Source organism: Triticum urartu, chromosome 2 (genome assembly GCF_003073215.2).
Source record: "Triticum urartu cultivar G1812 chromosome 2, Tu2.1, whole genome shotgun sequence".
NCBI lineage: Eukaryota > Viridiplantae > Streptophyta > Magnoliopsida > Poales > Poaceae > Triticum > Triticum urartu.
The window spans coordinates 298,237,727-298,257,072 of NC_053023.1; the positions used below are offsets into that span (position 1 = coordinate 298,237,727).

Genomic DNA, 19,346 nt, shown 5'->3' on the forward strand with positions numbered 1-19,346 from the left:
CCAACCAGGCCTACAACCTCCGCCTCCTTGACAAGCACTGGCGCACTGATGAGCAACTCGCCGCCGGCACAGCCATAGTGTCGGACGTGGATGCATCCGAGAAGAAGGTGATGGTCGACTCCTACCGCACCGCCCACAAAATCCACCGCGACCTCAGGCCGTACATCCAGTATCAAGCGGATTTACAGGACGCCTACAAGGAGATAGACGAGGAGGCAAATAAGGTGTTCGACAAGAGCGACGAGGAGGACATCGCTAGCTCCACCATGACTGCGCCCTGCCGTCGTGACCATAAAGCCGGCACGTCCGCGAGCGCCACGGCTAACAAGGAAGAGTAGAGCAGCGGGAGGTCCAATACAATAGCTAGCTATAGACTTCTATTGTTTCATCAAGTAGGCCCACCTTCCTCTCTCACAAAGGTTTTTTAATACTCGTGTTGTAGCCAACTATTTAAATTTTTATAGCCTGCTTACACGATCAACCATGTAAAAATCGGTCGGTCGCCATTAAGACATCCAGATACCAGTGATCATCCGTTGCAAGTCTGCATAATGATTATTATTTATTTTTAGAAAGAAGTCCGCATAATTATGGCAGGCAAACTTTTCAAAGTTTCTCCACATTGCTTGTTGTTCTACATATGTCAAGGAAAATGTTTAGATTCAGCCGGATGAAACCTCTCTTCCGTAAGCCTCTCTCTCTCTACACGCCATGTGTATAGGACCACCGCTTCCTTCCCCTCCACCTTATCTTCCCCATGAAGTTTATCTTTCGCTAGTTTCTGTTTCTTTCCCCTTTCTCGTTCGTCAAGCAGGGAGAGTGATAGAGGCGTAGGTGTCCCGATATTCTGATGAGATGGTGGCTATCGTTTTCTGTGGGAGTCAACCTTGATGATCCGACTACGAACGTGTGAGGCGACTCGCCTTAGCAATCGCTAAACCAACTTCCGAGGGGTTATTGACCACGCCAGAGCACGATCAACCTGACCATGATGGTATGTTTCCTGCAAGAAAACGAAGAACAAGCAAGAAACTGAGATTGCAATCTGGATATTGCGAATAAGAGGAAAGCTTTATTATTGAAGGTGGGGTTCTATGACGCCTTTGTCTGATCGTTGAACACAAATGAAGTGCACGAAGTTGCAGCTATGGCGAATTTTTAATCTAAACAAAACCCAAAGTCTAAACAATGCCCTAAGGGTTGTATATATGGAGGAAGAGGGGAGGGATTTTGTGGCCCTTGGGGGAGGGGTCCGAAACCAACCCTAACTCTTGTTTCCCTACACACACGGACTCTACAAATAGCCTATAATCAAGTATTTCAAAATTACATGGGCCTGGCCAATAATAAGGTGATGCAGCACCTAGAACAACCTCTGGATGAAATTTATGAAGTGGCATCTTGTATATTTCGTCCAAGGATTTATGCACTCATTATGGTGGCTTCAAAGTCATGGAATCATCACTTGTAACGTCGTTCTAGTTCCCCTTGCACATGCCATCATCTCCATGCTTGAAATTGCTCCAAGGTTCATCTTTCTTGTCCAAGCTAGGCCCTTCATTCGTAAGCAAAACAAATGTATCCAATTTAGGCAGCATCATATTCTCGTGAACATTAGAATCGTTACCAAGAAACGAAAGTACCTGGTAATTCAATTGGCGTGCGCGAGCTCTAGTAATTGGTCCAGTATGTATAGCAGAAGGGGTTGTGGGTGTAACAATGGTATTGATATCATCATCATCCTCCCCTTCTTGAAATGAAGTCGTCCTCGATGAAAGCTCATCTTCCTCACCCAAATAAGGCTTCAAATCTGCAATGTTAAAAGTGGGACTAACCCCAAAATATGCAGGCATCTCAAGTTTATATGCATTATCATTTATTTTCTCTAACACCTTAAAAGGACCATCAGCACGTGGCATTAGCTTTGGTTTGTGCAAATTAGGAAATCTATCCTTACGCAAATGTAACCAAACAAGATCTTCAGGTGCAAACACAACATGTTTTCTGCCCTTATCTCTAGCAAGTTTATATTTAGCATTCATACGCTCAATGTTTTCCTTAGTTAACTCATGCATTTTTAAAATCAATTCAGCACATTGTTTAGCATCAAAATTAACCTTCTCCGAAGATGGAAGAGGCAACAAATCAATAGGTGCACGAGGTAGGAAACCATACACAATTTCAAAAGGGCACATCTTAGTAATAGAATGCAACGAACGATTATAAGCAAATTCAAAATGAGGCAAGCATTCTTCCCACATTTTTATTATTATTCTTCAAAATAGCCCTAAGCATAATAGACAATGTTTTATTGACTACTTCAGTTTGTCCATCAGTTTGGGGGTGACGAGTAGTACTAAAAAGCAGTTTAGTCCCCAACTTAGCCCATAAACATCTCCAAAGATGGCTAAGAAATTTAGTATCACGATCTGAAACAATAGTATTTGGCACACCATGCAAGCGAATAATTTCACAAAAGAACAGATCAGCAACATTATCAGCATCATCGCTTTTATGACATGGTATAAAGTGTGCCATTTTCAAGAATCTATCCACGACAACAAATATGCTATCCCTCCCCTTCTTTGTTCGAGGTAAACCTAAAATAAAGTCCATAGATATATCCTCCCAAGGAACACTAGGTATAGGCAAAGGCATATATAAACCATGAGGATTGAGTCGTGACTTAGCTTTTTGACATGTAGTGCAGCTAGCAACAAAACGCTCAACATCCCGTCTCATCTTTGGCCAAAAGAAATGTGTAGCAAGTACGTCCTCCGTCTTCTTCACGCCAAAGTGTCTCATTAATCCTCCTCCATGCACCTCCTGCAACAACAAAAGATGAATGGAGCTAGCTAGAATGCATAGCTTGTTAGCACGGAACACAAATCCATCATTAACGACGAACTTGTTCCACATTCTTCCTTCTTTACAATTCTGCATTACATCCTTAAAATGAACATCATGCACATATTGATCTTTGATGGTCTCCAAACCAAATATTTTGAAGTCAAGTTGTGAAAGCATAGTATAGCGACGATACAATGCATCAGCAATAACATTTTCTTTACGCTTCTTGTGTTTAATGACATAAGGGAAAGTCTCAATGAATTCAACCCATTTAGCATGTCTACGATTTAGTTTAGCTTGACTTTTAATATGTTTCAAAGATTCGTGATCAGAATGTACAACAAATTCTTTGGGCCATAAATAATGTTGCCATGTCTCTAAAGTCCGAACAAGAGCATATAATTCTTTATCATAAGTAGAATAATTCAGACTAGGCCCACTCAATTTTTCAGAAAAGTATGCAACAGGTTTGCCATCTTGTAATAACACACCTCGTAATCCAATTCCACTAGCATCACATTCAAGCTCAAAAGTCTTATTAAAGTCAGGAAGTTGGAGTAAAGGGGCATGTGTCAACTTATCTTTCAATACCATGAAGGCTTCTTCTTGTGCGGTACCCCAAACAAAAGGCACATCCTTCTTTGTAAGCTCATTGAGAGGTGCAGCAATGGTGCTGAAATCTCTCACAAAACGCCTATAGAATCCAACGAGGCCAAGAAAACTCCTCACTTGTGTGACCGTTTTTGGCTGCGGCCAACTCTCAATAGCTTCAATCTTGGCTTTATCAACTTCAATTCCCTGTGGAGTAACAACATAGCCAAGAAAAGATACTCGGTCAGTGCAAAAGGTGCACTTCCCAAGGTTGCCAAACAAACATGCATCACGTAGAGCAATGAAAACAACACGTAAATGTTCCAAATGTTCCTCCAAAGATCTGCTATAAATCAGTATATCATCAAAATAGATTACCACAAATCGTCCAATGAAAGCACGTAAAACTTTGTTCATTAATCTCATGAAAGTATTAGGTGCATTAGTTAACCCAAAAGGCATGACTAACCACTCATATAATCCAAACTTAGTTTTAAATGTTGTTTTCCATTCATCTCCCAATTTTATACGAATTTGATGGTATCCACTACGCAAATCAACTTTGGAGAATATTGTAGAGCCAATCAATTCATCAAGCATATCATCTAGCCTAGGAATAGGATGACGATAACAAATAGTCATGTTATTAATGCCTCTACAATCAACACACATACGCGACGTATCATCCTTTTTTGGCACTAATATAATAGGAGCAGCACAAGGACTAAGAGATTCGCGTATATAACCTTTGTAGAGCAGCTCCTGTACTTGACGCATAATCTCCTTTGTCTCCTCTAGATTTGTACGATATGGCGCACAGTTTGGCGGTGAAGCACCGGGAATTAAGTCAATCTGATACTCAATCCCTCGAATAGGTGGTAATCTCAGTGGCACATCTTGTGGAAAGACATCGGCGAACTCCTGCAAAATGTTAGTGACAGCAGGAGGTAAATAGGAAGGTACATCCTTGAAAGAAAATAATGCCTCTTTGCACACAAAAGCATAGCAAACAGATTTGCTGAAATCTAGATCATCAATATCAGATTTGGTGGCAAGTAAACATGCACTTTTCAATTTAATTTCAGAAGCAACACTAGATGGTTTATTATTAGGCTTCATTTGTTGCTCAAATTCTTTTGCCACAATCTAATTTTCACTCGTATTTTCTCCTGTTTTTCTTTATTAGCTCTATTAATATCATCTTTCAAAATGGAATCAGGAGTCATAGGAAGCAAAGTAATATTTTTATCCTTATGAATAAGAGTATACCGATTGTTTCTACCATGGTGTACAGAATTTTTATCAAATTGCCATGATCTACCAAGTAATAAGGGGAACATGCTTGCATAGGTACCACATCACAATCAACATAATCAGCATATGTAGAGATACTAAAATGCACACGAACAGTACGTGTTACCTTAACCTTGCCGCTGTTGTTGAACCATTGGATGTAGTAAGGATGTGGATGTGGTCTTGTGGTGAGAGAGAGCTTCTCCACCATCTCCATGTTATCCAAGTTGTTGCAACTCCCTCCATCTATGATGACGCGAACAGAACGTTCCTTCACAACTCCCTTTGTATGGAACAAATTATGCCTCTGATTTTGCTCAGCTTGTGTAACCTGCACACTCAAAACACGTTGAGCAACTAAACATTCATACATGTCAGCATCTTCAGCAACCATGTATTGCGTCTCATGATCAGAATCATCTCCACCGTGTTCTTCACTTGTAATAAGAGCTAAAGTCTCCTCATCATAGTCACTAGCGGACTCATACCCACCATCCTCAGTAACAATCATCACATGCTTAGATGGGCATTCTCTCGCATAATGACCTCCACCCTTGCAACAACAACAAATAATATCGTGTGTTTGCCCTGTTGATTCCATGGATGAAGAAGAGCTTTATGCATGCCTAGAAGGTGTAGTCTTGGCAGATAGTGGTGGTTGTGCCTGCTTTCTTGTATCACGGTTGGAGGTGGCAGCTGACGGAGGTGCCGGTGCAGCAGAACGTGTGGAAGTAGAGGATGCACGCGGTGTCCATGATGAAGGTCGACCTGCAGAAAAGTTAGTTTGCGCCAATGCCTGTCGATCATGCACTTCATGTTCAGCTTTGCAAGCAAGATGAAATAAACGAATGATATTATTATATTCCTTATACTCTAGAATGGTCTGAATCTCTTTATTTAATCCACCCATAAAACGTGCAAGCATAGCTTCATTATCCTCAACAATACCACATCTAATCATACCAGTTTGTAATTCCTGATAATATTCTTCTACAGATTTTTTTTCCTTGTCTCAAACGCTGCAATTTTTGAAGCAATTCACGTTGATAATATGGTGGAACCCAGCGAGTACGCATAGCATTTTTTAAAGCAGCCCAAGTAGCTGGAATAGGATATAATCTACAATGTTCAGACCACCAAACACATGCAAAACTAGTGAAAGCACAAACAGCAACAGGAACACGTCTCTCCTCAGGATATTGTAAACATGTAAAATATTGTTCGGTTTCTAACTCCCAAGTAAGATATATACCGGGAACATATCTACCCTCAAATGGTGGAATGTTCAATTTTAATTTAGGAAGATGGTCATGATCTCGTACCTCAGGTGATGGTGCAGCCCTACCGTTGCGATGATATGCATGAGGACGACCTAGTTGTGGTGGTGCTGGTGGTTGCACGTAGTTTTGATTTTGATCAACCTCATCCTCGTAATGGTCATCCACCTCTGCAGTAGCAGCAGGAGCTACAGAAGCATCAACAGTAGGTACAGTGGCACCAGAATTTTGACCAAGCTCAAGGGGAACATGCAATGCTCATCCCACTTGATTTGGAAGGCGATGTTGTTGTTGTTGTTGTTGTCGTTGTTGTTGTTGTTGTTGTTGTTGTTGTTGATGATGATGATGATGATGATGATGATGATGATGATGATGATGATGATGATGATATAGAGGTGCGACAGGTGCAGCGGGCAGTGGTTGTGGAAGACGCGCGAGTACTTCATCAAACTTGGCATCCAACTTGGTGTCAATTGTCTTCTCAACGTCATCAATCCTCTCCGGTGTCTTTCCGAAGGTGGCCATGATGTCTTCTACTTATTGACTCAACATTTGCTGAAATTTATCATGAAGCTCCTTCTTCGTCATGTTCTCCCAGTCAACCTCGTCGGCTTGTGGTCCTGTCATGGTTAGCAGCAATAGAAAAACACAAGAATATGATCCTAAAAACTACTAGAAAGTGGCAGTGTGTCACAAATCCGTCAAGCAAATCTCAAATTCTTACCAGTTCTTACCAAGCGGCAGGTGGTGATTGGCAACCGTTGTAGTCAAAACTCTCAAAACTTGAATAGAGCTATTACCAAGGAGAGTCAAACGCACGACGTAGATGTATGTGGAACTGGGAAGGCTTATAATATGGTAGCAAAAAGGGTCAGCAATAATCAATTCAAAGATGCAAAGTTGAATAAACGCTCAACGATGGTACTGTGCTGGTCCTAGGCTAGACCGTGCTAGAGACGCGAGCCTAGAACATTAACAAAATCACGACACTTCACGTAAACAAGGGAGGAGCACACTCTAAAACAAATTTCTCTTTTTTCACTTTTTTTGCACTTTTTTCCTCTCTTTTTTGCTTTGCAACAATTTTTTTTAAAAAGTCTACAAATGGACTAAAAACTGCCTAGCCATAATTTTCCAGACTTGGTTTTTTTTAACTGGAACTATTTTTCTACTGCGAATGGCACAGAAATTGGGGAGTCCTACTCTGTCATGACTCGAAGTATGGCGTGATCTGGAAATCGAAAACAAAGACACAAATACTGGACTCGGACTAGGACTGGTGGCGGATATGAAACTGGTGGAAACTCAGACTGGTGGCGGATATATGCAGGGTGGTGGAACACGGACTGGAGGCGAATCTGTGATGGAGGTGGACTCGGATTATCATGATGGCGGTGGATATGTGGTACATGGCAGCAGTGATGACGATGGTGGTATATGGCAGCTGTGATGACGATGGTGGTATATGGCAGTGGTGATGATGATGATGCGATGGCGGTGTGACAACTTATGAACAGAACTCGAAACTCTAAAGGACTAGACACTAAGACCAGCAACTAGACACGACGATGTAACCGCAAATTCAACAATGCAAAACCCTAAAAAGATTACGCAAAGGCTCAGATTGGTTCGGATATGATGAACTAACCCTATTTTTGGCTTTTTCATGGACTGTAGGTATGAAGAACAGACTCGATCTAAACTATGAAAAACTGTAAAATCTCACCGAGCAACTTGGAAATCTCATACCATTTGATAGAGGCGAAGGTGTCCCGATGTTTCGATGAGATGGTGGCTATCATTTTCTGTGGGAGTCGACCTTGATAATCCGACTACGAACGTGCGAGACGTCGCGCCTTAGCAATCGCTAAACCAACTTCCGAGGGGTCATTGACCACGCCGGAGCACGATCAACCTGACCACGAGGGTCTGCTTCCTGCGAGCAAACGAAGAACAAGCGAGAAACTGAGATTGCAATCTGGATATTGCGAATAAGAGGAAAGCTTTATTATTGAAGGTGGGGTTCTGTGACGCCTTTGTCTGGTCGTTGAACACAAACGAAGTACACGAAGTTGTAGCTATGGCGAACTTTTAATCTAAACAAAACCCAAAGTCTAAACGACGCCCTAAGGACTGTATATATGGAGGAAGAGGGGGGAATTTCGTGACCCTTGGGGAAGGGGTCCAAACCAACCCTAACTCTTGTTTCCCCACACACACGGACTCTACAAATAGCCTATAATCAAGTATTTCAAAATTACATGGGCCTGGCCCAATAATAAGGTGACGCAGCACCTAGAATAGCCTCAGGGGGACATTTATGAAGTGGCATATTGTATATTTCGTCCAAGGCTTTATGCACTCATTATGGTGGCTTAAAAGTCCTGGAATCATCACTTGTAATGTTGTTCTTATTCCCCTTGCGCATGCCATCATCTCCATGCTTGAACTTGCTCCAAGGTTCATCTTTCTTGTCCAAGATAGGCCCTTCATTTGTAAGCAAAACAAATGTATCCAGTTTAGGCAACATCATATTCTCGTGAACATTAGAATCATTACAAAGAAATGAAAGTACCTGGTAATTCAATTGCCGTGCGCGAGCTCTAGTAATTGGTCCAGTATGTATAGCAGAAGGGGCTGTGGGTGGTATTGGTGTCCTCATCACAGAGACAAGCAGCAGCACCGCAACAGAGGAGGGGACAACCTGTCGGCCGTGCCTGAATTGAAGCTCCGTCGTGGCTGCATCGTAGCATTTCCGTGTTGCATAGCAGCTCCCCCCGTCATCACCGCACTGCATCGCGAGCTTCCACCATGGTTGCCCCGTGCTGCGACGCATCCCCTGTCGCCGTCGGCGCTGCGTCACTCCACCCATTGCCGTCGGCGCTGTATTGTAGCATCCCCGCGCCGCATTGCAGCTCCTGCCATGGTCGTCGTGTGTTGCATTGCAACACCCATCGTCGCCGGCAATGCATCGCAGCATCCGCCATCGCCGCCGGCGCTTCATTGCAGCTCCCGCCATGGTCGCCGTGTGTTGAGCCGTCGTCGCCGTAGCAACCACCGTGCCGTGTCACCGCTTCTGTTGTCGTCATCGTGTGTTGCATCGCATCATCAGCCATGGCTGCCGTGTGCTAATCCGTCGTCGCCGGCTGCATCGCAGCAACCACCGCGCTGCGTTGCCGCTTCCATCGCCATCGCAGCAGCACGCTGCTCACCGGCGTTGCTACTGTCATCGACTAGCGGTGAACTGCTACTTGTGCTCGGGGAAGAAGGGAGCCATGGACCTACGCTCGGGGGAGGGAGGAAGCGACGAAGCAGCGTTGACCAATCTGATGGCTTAGGCACGATGAATCGGACGGCTACTGACCCGACTGATTTCCCCAGGAAATCAGTCGGATGATTTGTAGCAACCGTCATTATCAATCAAAAAGTTGGCAACTAAGGCTTTGTTTGGTGATGAGGGAAAGAACACCCAGGTTACTAAATCCCATCAGGGGAATTTCAATAGCACTTGTGATTCCCTTTCTTCCGCGAGGGAGATCCCCTATGCTCATTTGGTGGTACAAGGGAGGGGAGACGAGAGGGGCGGAAGGCAGCGAGGGAGATCTCCTACGCTCATTTGGTGGTACAAGGGAGGGGAGACGAGAGGGGCGGAAGGCAACGAGCGAGGGATTCAGAGCGAAGCAACAGAGTTCAGATCGCACAAGGGAAAAGACGGGATAATTTTTCCGGAATGTCCAGGCGTGGGACCTCTTCATGGGGAAAGAGCGAGGGTTGGGCCAGCCCACCCCGTCGAACAGCTCGTCCAAATGGGGCGCTTGTTTTCCCTGGCGAGCGTCTCCACGCGGGTTTCAGGCCCTGGGATCCCGGGGGGAAGCAAGGCAACCAAATGGGCCCCAATAGTTGCATCTTATACCACGTGGAACCCCGTGGTAAGAAATCCAATATATTTGAAAAGAGATGCATCTTATCGATAAACTTCACCGGTCAGGAGATCATACTCTCATCGATAAACTTCACCGGTCAGGAGATCATACTCTCAACATTTCATGCACAACGCCATCAAGTCGTTTACAAAAGAAAAGTTTAGAACATGATTCAGCATCTCAAGATACAGAACAGGCATGTGCTTCAGAGTATAGAGAGTACTGAAACCCGACTTTACAGCTCCTGCCATCACATCTCAGTATGACACCAAACCACCTTTACTACAAGAGGGGCTACTGGATCTTGAGCTGCTGCTGCGCCTGCGGTTATACTTTGAGCTCAACCTTTTGGCTGGGGCAGCATTAGGAGACCTGGACCTCGAGGCATCACGGTTCTTGGACCTGGATCTTGATCTTCCTCCATTAGCAGCAGAGGGGCCACCACCACCACCACGACCTGATCGAGGCCTGTAGGCCGCATCACGTTTATGTTGTTCTGCGGGGCTATGGCTGCGTCTTGGGCTAGGGCGGCGATGTCTTCCTCCACCGTCACGGCATCTCACTGGACTGCGTGACCTGCTCCTGCTTCGGTCTCTCCTTGTGTACCTGTGATCATGGACGATAATGTTGATTTTTTTAAAGATCCAGCATTGCTGGCATTTCATTGGCTTAGCAGGGGACGATAATGTTGATTGGCCTAGGCAAAAGTGTACAAAGTCATCAAATGTTGTTTGACTTCAGCAAAGAGTATGTGACTTGTTCAGCTAATCATGCTTTACCTGTATTGAAGGTCTGTCCATGCACAACAATAACATCTACCAAAGACTAAAAATGGCAGGAAACAGAAGGCACCAAATGCACATTTCGGCAAGAATACAAGATAACAAAAGCAACTCTTCTTGTTCAGAATGCTAACAGACTTGGACATTTATTCAAACCAATTAACTGAACACTTAAAGGTGTCGAACTAACAGGAGCAATCTTTTATACTGCCTCCCTTTCTTTTTTACTCTGCATGTTAGATTTGTCTTAAGTCAGACTTTGTAAAGGTGACCAAATATATTATATATTAAAAAGTATGAACATCTACAATACCAACTAAGTATATTCTGTAATGAATCTAATGATAATGATTTGGTATTGTAAATGTTGATATGTTTTTCTATAAACTTCAGAAATTTGACTTAAGACAAACCTAATATGCAAACTAAAAAGAAAGAGGGAGTACCACTACCAATCGTCACATCACATACAGCTTTGATCATCGTTCTCATGTCAATGAAGACAAATTAAACTTCGAAGAAATGCCACATTCATCTAGAATGTATATGACAATGATAACATTTAACTGCGACATGAAAGAATCCTGAAAGATCCATTAGCTGCCCACATGCTCTATCAAACCTTCAAGGCTTTAAAGAGCTACAAGGACAACCTCTGTCGGGAATATAAGGATTATGCATGCAGTTAACAGTATTTGCAAAAGTATATGTGTTGGAAGTGCAGGAATAATATCCTTGTATTTATCTAGCAAAGTTCTTGTATGTTACATATCTTTCTATTATTTTGTAGGCATATTACAAGTGAAAAACATAGTCAACGTTCTGTATTGGAGACTGAAATGTTAAACACGCAGTATATTTTGCAGAGGGAGTAATTGCCACCAGCCTCTGACAGACTGAAGTTCCCAGCATTCAACATAGAAATTACTATTAAACTAACGCAGAAGTAGAACAACAGGTCAACAGCTGGCTGGCAGAATATGCCACAATTCCATGAGATTAGATAAGTTCTTCAAAGGAATTCACATTTCCAATGAATAAGAAATACGAACCTCAGTGAGCTACTAGCTCTTGGGGAACCTTGGTATCTCCTCACCGGCGATCGTGCACCATAAAGACCATTTCTTCCATACCTGGACATGATGGGGGTTCCAATATAATATCAAAAGTGTCAAAACATGGCAAATCAATAATCATGTATCAATACCTATTGAAGTTATTCCATCTATCATTTCTTCCTCCATAGTAGCTAGAACGAACATGTGAACACTCTGGAGACGGTGTTCGGTATCGACGTGCAAATGAGTACTTCTGCGTAAAACCACGCCCTTTCCTGACACGTCCATCCTCTGTAGAGCCCATAGCTAAATCTTGGCCATTGGTGGGTACTGGTTTATTGCTCAAGGGGTTCCTTTCTGCACCAGCTTCAGATATGCCAGCCCCTGCAGCAACAGCAGTGATGTTGCCATCTGCCTTTGACAGAGTTGTATCAGCCCTGATGGGGTTGGTATCATCCCTGCAATTATAAATAAACAGGAGATGTTGCACTCTTGCTGCATAGTAGTAGAAGGATCCAGACAGGACGTGTACTTTCAAGAAATAAAACCTGAATTTACTAGATCTATCTTCGGAATTTTGAGTCCCGACCCTGTCATCAGCCCAACTTTCATCTTTGTATAACGGTTTACTTCCCGCAACCGTTTGTTTGCCTTTATCTGCATATTCCAAGGATTTTCCTATCTCCAAATTTATTATTTTGGTATTTTCTTCGTCTGCCATTAAAAAAAGATGATTATTAGATAAAATTGTACACAAGATCTTTAAGTCATGGCCATCTCAGCAATAATCAGTACATTCCAAGAATGTAACCAAACACAAATATAGATAGCCATACATAGCAGGCTGTTTAAATTCAGAAAGAAAGAAAGCAGACAGACACAGTAAAGATCATCATACTTTCTACTAACATTCTCAAATGATGAGTAAGAGTAACGATCTTAAGGGTATGGCTAGGTCTCATCTACTACCTCCGTCCGGGATTTTAAGTCCTGTGAGCAGGTTACGGCGTCCTGAATTAGAGGCCCGCATGCAAAACGCTCGACCTTTTCTATTGGCTGGTCCTCGCAGTAGTTATTGCCTACGAAGGCATGCAGCTAGGTGAGCAGATACTCATGTGCAATGCTTTTAGTTTAGCGAGCGGGCACGGAGACAGAGGGATTTTACACACTATGGTTGGCCAGACTCTTGCAGATTACTATGCACTGAGGCGTCTTGGTACACGCGTTTTGATCTGGAGGCCTTTTAAACCCGGACGGAGGTAGTAGATGACAATTAACTATGTCTCATCTAACTGACTCAATCAAACAGAAAAAGGGGGGAACAATAGAGAGAGAAATGTCAGCCCAAATCTCCACATATAATCAATGACATAGGAGTTAGATGAGACTCTGTCAATTCTCATCATCAATTCTCATCTAGATGATAATTAGCAGATCCATAATCTTAAAGCAATATGCTCCAATCTTTCCACTCTATGGTTCTCAAATGCAACAGCAAGCAAAGACTTCTGGAATAAATTTTCTAATCAAGATTATGTGAATAGCAGAGACAACATAAACACGAAGTTGGTCATTGACTCAATCAAACAGAAAAAGGGGGGAACAGAAGAGAGAGAAATGTCAGCCCAAATCTCCACATATAATCAATGACATAGGAGTTAGATGAGACTTTGTCAATTCTCATCTAGATGATAATTAGCAGATCCATAATCTTAAAGCAATATGCTCCAATCTTTCCACTCTATGGTTCTCAAATGCAACAGCAAGCAAAGACTTCTGGAATAAATTTTCTAATCAAGATTATGTGAATAGCAGAGACAACATAAACACAAAGTTGGTCATTCAGAATATTTTCCATTCCAGTGATGCTGACTTAATATTATTACTATTATTTCAAGTATGTTGAACAAAATCAAACATGTAACTGCAGAAATACTACACACAAGAAGGTGACGAGCAATAAATTGGCAAGTACAAAAGGTGCAAATACGCTGCTCGGAGAAAAACAATGTACAAATACAACTTGCCTTCCAGATCACAGCAAACTGAAAGGGGTTAACAAAACAGAGATATAAACTCCTAAATTCAAACAGCACGCAGTCTACCAGAGTATGCTGGTAGAAAATAATGAAGAACAGAAAACTGAATGGGAGTTAGCTCTCCTACCTTTCTTCAATGGATGCTTGGTACGGCGGCCTGCACTTTCATTGTCAGAACTGGTGCTCGAGCTTTTTGAAGCATCACTTGAGCTCCCATAGCTCCTAAAAAAGCACCAGCAGGGAATCAATTCAGCTAGTATTTAATTCTGAGTGAACATAACAATACAGTTTGTAAAGGTCAACATTTTACCGCTTGGATCTTTTTGTTCCTCTACTCTTGCTCTTACTCTTCTTATGGCTGCTCTTCCTCTTTGCAGGCTTTCGTTTCACTTTCTTAGAACCTTTTCTTCTCTTGTGCCTATGGTCACTAGATGAGCTAGTATCGGATGATGCTGAAGAGTATGATTGTGACTCCGAACCACTATCTGAGGAATAGGACTGCGAGTCAGAAGTTTCTGAGCTATATGAATCAGAAGAGTAGTTCTTTCTTCTTTTCCTTCGTTTATCCACGCTGGATGTTTTTTTGGTTTTGACCCTCCCTCCAGCATCGGAGTTATTATATTCTACTGCCCTTTTAAGCTTCTTTTCTGCAAATCAAGTACTGAGAAAGCTTACCAGAGATAACACATGAATTGTATTGGGATCTCGATGTTCATGGCTACTTACCTTTCTCTCCATGTAGCTGATTCTGAGTATCTATGTTAGAGGCTTCACCACAGTCTACAATTTTCACTGGACATGTAGGTTTTCCAGATTCAGAACCCAGTGCTTCAAGCTTCTTAAGCAAAGCTTTTCCATTAAGGACCTTCCCAAAGACCACATGTTTGCTACAAAAATTATAATGTGAACTCAAAATGTTGATAAACCATGGGTAGTGATCCAAAAAAATGGCCACTTCTCCATAAGGAAGCATTAAATAGACAGTAATACTGATGTGGATAATATGCCAGTGGTGTTGGGTCTATCACATACTATCAACCATTACTTGTCGCAGTTTCATCAACATTGTTGAGTTTTAGTTGTATTTGTAGGCAAAGTAACAAAAAGTACAGCTACAAAAAATTAGTAAAAATGACTAAAGCAAATAAGTAATACCCATCAAGATGTGGCACAGCCTTGAATGTTATAAAAAATTGGGATCCATTGGTGTTTTCTCCAGAGTTTGCCATGGAAAGAATACCAGGTTGATCATGCTTTAACTTGAAGTTTTCATCTGTAGAACACGAGACAGTACATACATTCTTTTAGCAGAAGGCATAATATGACAATAGCACAGTTATCATGGGACTTTAACCTTCAGAGGCTATAACCAATAAAATCGTATAACCATACCTGGAAATTTTCCACCATATATGCTCTCTCCACCACGTCCTGGAAATAGCATGCAACGTTGAGCTTATAGAGTACACTACATCAATAAGTCAGTTGAAAGAAGAAGCCTGGGCTAATGAAGCAATACCATCTCCTCCGGAAAAATCACCAGCCTGCAGTTAAGAAATTTGATTGGTCGATTTAGTTTGAACAAAATGGGTGATAAAATAAAATAAAGAGCACATATTCTATACTCTACAAAGCTTGTATTTGCAATCCATAAAAGATCCTAACATGCTGTTACTGGCAACAAAAAATATGCAGCAATCAGATAAGTTGCAATAATTTGGTACCTGAGCCATAAATCCTGGGATAATGCGATGGATGTGTGTTCCTTTAAAATAAAGTGGCTTCTTCGTAGATTCTCCGAGGCCTTTCTCACCTACATGTTAACCAGAAGTAAGGCTAACAGAAAAGACTATACATACAGCCAATAATTACCTGCTAAGGTAGCATTTAAATTACAACTCTCAAGTGGAGGAACCTAGACTCTTGCAATCAACTTGAACAAATGAGACACCAATTAGCTGTGAAGAAAATTAAGTGAACTGTATTATCTTTATATACAAGGAGATATCATGTAAAAGCAGTGGTTCCATGTTCTATTATTAGAAATAATCAAATAATCTACCATGACAAGAAAGGTGCGGAGAGAAAAGAACAACAAATTCATAATATATCCTCGACAGACAGCATAGTCCTAAGATTTAGTTAAATCAGATCCTACGGAGCCATAGATGAACAGAGGAAGACAACAATACAGCACCTATACAGCTTAAACTAACAAATGTGTCCTGCATACCTTTATGTGGAAGTGGGAAAGAGAGAAAAAAAACAACTATACTAGGAAACACCGCCGCAACACTCAAATTCAGCTTCGCCTATTCCACCATTCTACTTATTACTACGCCATATCATTACCAGGTATAGCATCAAAACTATAAGTACAACTAGATCGCTGTTTAGCATTGTGGTTTGCATTCAAGACTGTCATGCATTTAGCAACTAAATCCCTTGTGGACATAGACTTAAAATAAAGTGGCTTCTTTGTAGATTCTCCGAGGCCTTTTCACCTACATGTTGACCAGAAGTAAGGCCAACAGAAAAGGCTATACCTACAGCCAATAATTACATGATAAGGGACATTTTAAATTACAACTCTAAAATGGAGGAGCCTAGACTCTTGCAATCAACTTGAACAAATGAGACACCAATTAGCTGTGAAGAAAATTAAGTGAAATATTATATAAGGAGATATCATGTAAAAGCAGTGGTTCCATGTTCTATTATTAGAAATAATCAAATAATCTACCATGACAAGAAAGGTGCGGGGAGAAAAGAACAACAAATTTATAATATATCCTCAACAGAGAGTGTAGTCCTAAGATTTAGTTAAATCAGATCCTATGGAACCATAGGTGAAGAGAGAAACACAACAATACAGCACCTATATAGCTTAAACTAACAAATGTGTCCTGCATACCCTTCTGTGGAAGTGGGAAAGAGAGAACAAAAAAAACTATACTAGGAAACACCGCCACAACACTCAAATTCAGCTTCGCCTATTCCACCATTCTACTTATTACTACGCCATATCATTACCAGGTATCACATTAAAACTATAAGTACAACTAAATCCCTGTTTAGCATTGTGGTTTGCATTCAAGACTGTCGTGCATCTAGCAACTAAATCCCTTGTGGACATAGACCGTGTCCATACCTTTTCAGGCATTTAAGCGAACTATTGGACATCTTCAACATCAAGGATGCTAAACTTAAGAACTTGCATATAAAAAATGTGTGTTCATCACTATCTGCATCACGCTATTCCACAGCAAAGACTCTGCATTTTACCAGTACAAAGCGCTCGGAAGTTCTCTGCCGTCTTCGGAACTACATCAGCAAAGAGCTGCAACACCAAAGTGGGAAGCTAATCAGGCGCACGCCACCTCTGTACTCAAAGGAGAAACATGCATCACGTAGAACGATAAGATGAAGGTACACTCTTTGCAACCTGAAACGTGATTCTCTCGGCAGGTCGCCCATCGATGGATATTTCCAAGAAGACCTGAGGGTTCAGATTCTTCTTGAACTTGGGCATGATTTCCTCCCTTTCGGTTTACCTGCAGGTGTGTGCAATCATGAGAGCATCTTCAGCAACAAACATCCCAACAGAAAGACACTGGCTGGATAGGCTGGTGCATATCTAGTTGGGATGTGGCCAAAACTCGTGGAGATGGTCAGTGGGGTTTAACAACTAATCACTGGAGGATGGATGGCGAAAAGGGCGTACCTCGAGAAACAGTGTCCGAGGTTGCGGACGGGGTGGAAACTGCAGGCACGCGGGGAGGGCGATGGCAGCGGCGGTAGCGACCGTAGCGGCGGCGCGTGTGAGAGGGTTAAGGGGATTGGGGGTGAGGCGTCGTCGGTGACGCCACAAGCTACGGCACGGCGGCAACTCTAGGTCAGGACTCTAGGTTGCGGACGGCAAGGTGCATATCAGGCCCCGCGAGCCCAGCAATCGGTTTCCTTCCGCGGAATGGGCCTGAAGCTGTAACCCACCAGTCTCTGACATCAGTAAGGCCTTGTTCGGTTAAGCCCAGCCCCGCGAGGTTTTGGGTCGCCCGCGTGTTGGGCCGAAGCCCATTTACCCTTTCGTGACTCTTAGATTATAAATAGACCTCATCCTTCCTTTTTCTAGGATTATCGTTGTGATAGCTCATATGTGAGATAGAGCCTCGTCATCCATCCGGATCTACTCCACCAAGAGAGACCGTCGCCTCATCGAAGAAGATCCACTTAGATTCAAGACCCCTAACGGGAAGACCTCAAGACCTCCTCATGGAGAACTAGTGACCCCATGTATCGTCCTTTGTTAGATTTGGATCGTGTATCTCTTTGTGTTTCGAGAATCTAACATATGTGTGACCGAATCTTGTTGGTTTAAGTGATTTCTCTTGTATTTCCTCTCGTTCCCCTCTTGTGTTCTTCGTAGGATCCGCTCCAATCGTGAAAATTGGCCCAAGGGTTTCCACCCTACATCATTTTGGTATCATGAGCCACGTTGATCACGGATTTGGGACCCCTACCTTTTGTTTTCTAGCTTGATTTTGTTGTGTTCTTCCCCAATTTCGAAAATCCCCACCAAAAATAGCCCAATTTTTTGTGATTTGTTGGTGTGATGAAGTTTTGTTGGATTTGATCCATGGATTTGCTTTGCCAAGAGTGGATCTAGCTTTCTCCCATCATCTCCGCCATTTACATCCACAAAATCGCTCGAATTTGACCAATTTTGCCACACCCACCTCGAAAACCCGAGTCCATCACGTGCCCGAAATCGCCCAGGCACCGGATGTCCGACGTGTACCGGTCGTCCGTCCACCACCTAACGAAACTGAAAAATTTCAGTTCGGCCACCACCACCGTTCCACATCCACTTCCGCATACGCACTCCAAAACCACAACTCGCTTCCCGCCCCACCATTGCTTACTCGTTTCACACTCTAGCACAATTTTGACACATTTGGTTTTGAGATTTGAGTTGCGGTTCATCGTTTCCTAGGGTGTTTAGGCTAACTAGGAACAGTTCGACATCGGCATCACCGCCGCTCATCTTCGACACGGACTCGTCATCGACAACAACTGTCCCACAATTTTGACACCATCGTAAACAAGACACGGTAAACTTAAACATCATCTTGGTATCGTGATATACCATCATTGTACATTCTTGCCATTGCATTGATAACCCCATAGCCCATTTTGCGTACTTGCCTATTGAGACTAGCCTTTAAGTATTGCCGGCAACGTTACTTGTGCACATTAGTGATCATACTTCCCCTATCATACATACCATATCATCGTGGTGCATATCTTGGTATCATCTCTTGTGTCACAAGGTTTTCATCGCATACACAATTGCTATCTTGGTTCGTGAAGTTTTGCATGAGAAAAGAGCTCCAAAGAGAAACAGCCAACCAAACTTTTAAGCAAAAAGGAAAGATAAGTAAAGAGTTTTTAAGCAAGAACCATAGCATCATACAACATTAAGATTGTCATACTCGATCATCTTGGATCATATCATCGAAATACCATACATATA

At 42.5% G+C, this 19,346-nt stretch overlaps 1 protein-coding gene across 1 annotated transcript; it reads right to left on the reverse strand.

The window, feature by feature from the left end:
• Positions 1-10,018: 10,018 nt before the first annotated feature.
• On the reverse strand, positions 10,019-17,753 carry LOC125537090 (peptidyl-prolyl cis-trans isomerase CYP63-like). Its single transcript, XM_048700386.1, has 14 exons — positions 17,538-17,753; positions 17,259-17,367; positions 17,099-17,153; positions 15,538-15,626; positions 15,333-15,357; positions 15,206-15,244; positions 14,969-15,086; positions 14,540-14,700; positions 14,124-14,460; positions 13,941-14,035; positions 12,323-12,488; positions 11,924-12,232; positions 11,769-11,849; positions 10,019-10,540 (listed from the first exon to the last, which is right to left on the reverse strand). The coding sequence occupies exons 2-14, from the start codon at positions 17,343-17,345 to the stop codon at positions 10,192-10,194; spliced, it is 1,911 nt and encodes a 636-aa protein (XP_048556343.1). The 5' UTR covers positions 17,346-17,367; positions 17,538-17,753; the 3' UTR covers positions 10,019-10,191.
• Positions 17,754-19,346: the final 1,593 nt, after the last annotated feature.

Coding starts and splice junctions, on each gene's coding strand:
- LOC125537090 (XM_048700386.1), bottom strand. CDS start 17,345: ATGCCCAAGTTCAAGAAGAATCTGAACCCTCAGGTCTTCTTGGAAATA. Junction 15,358..15,537: donor TCCCAGGATTTATGGCTCAG/GTACCAAATTAT, acceptor TCTTAACTGCAG/GCTGGTGATTTTTCCGGAGG. Junction 15,245..15,332: donor TGATTTTTCCGGAGGAGATG/GTATTGCTTCAT, acceptor TGCTATTTCCAG/GACGTGGTGGAGAGAGCATA.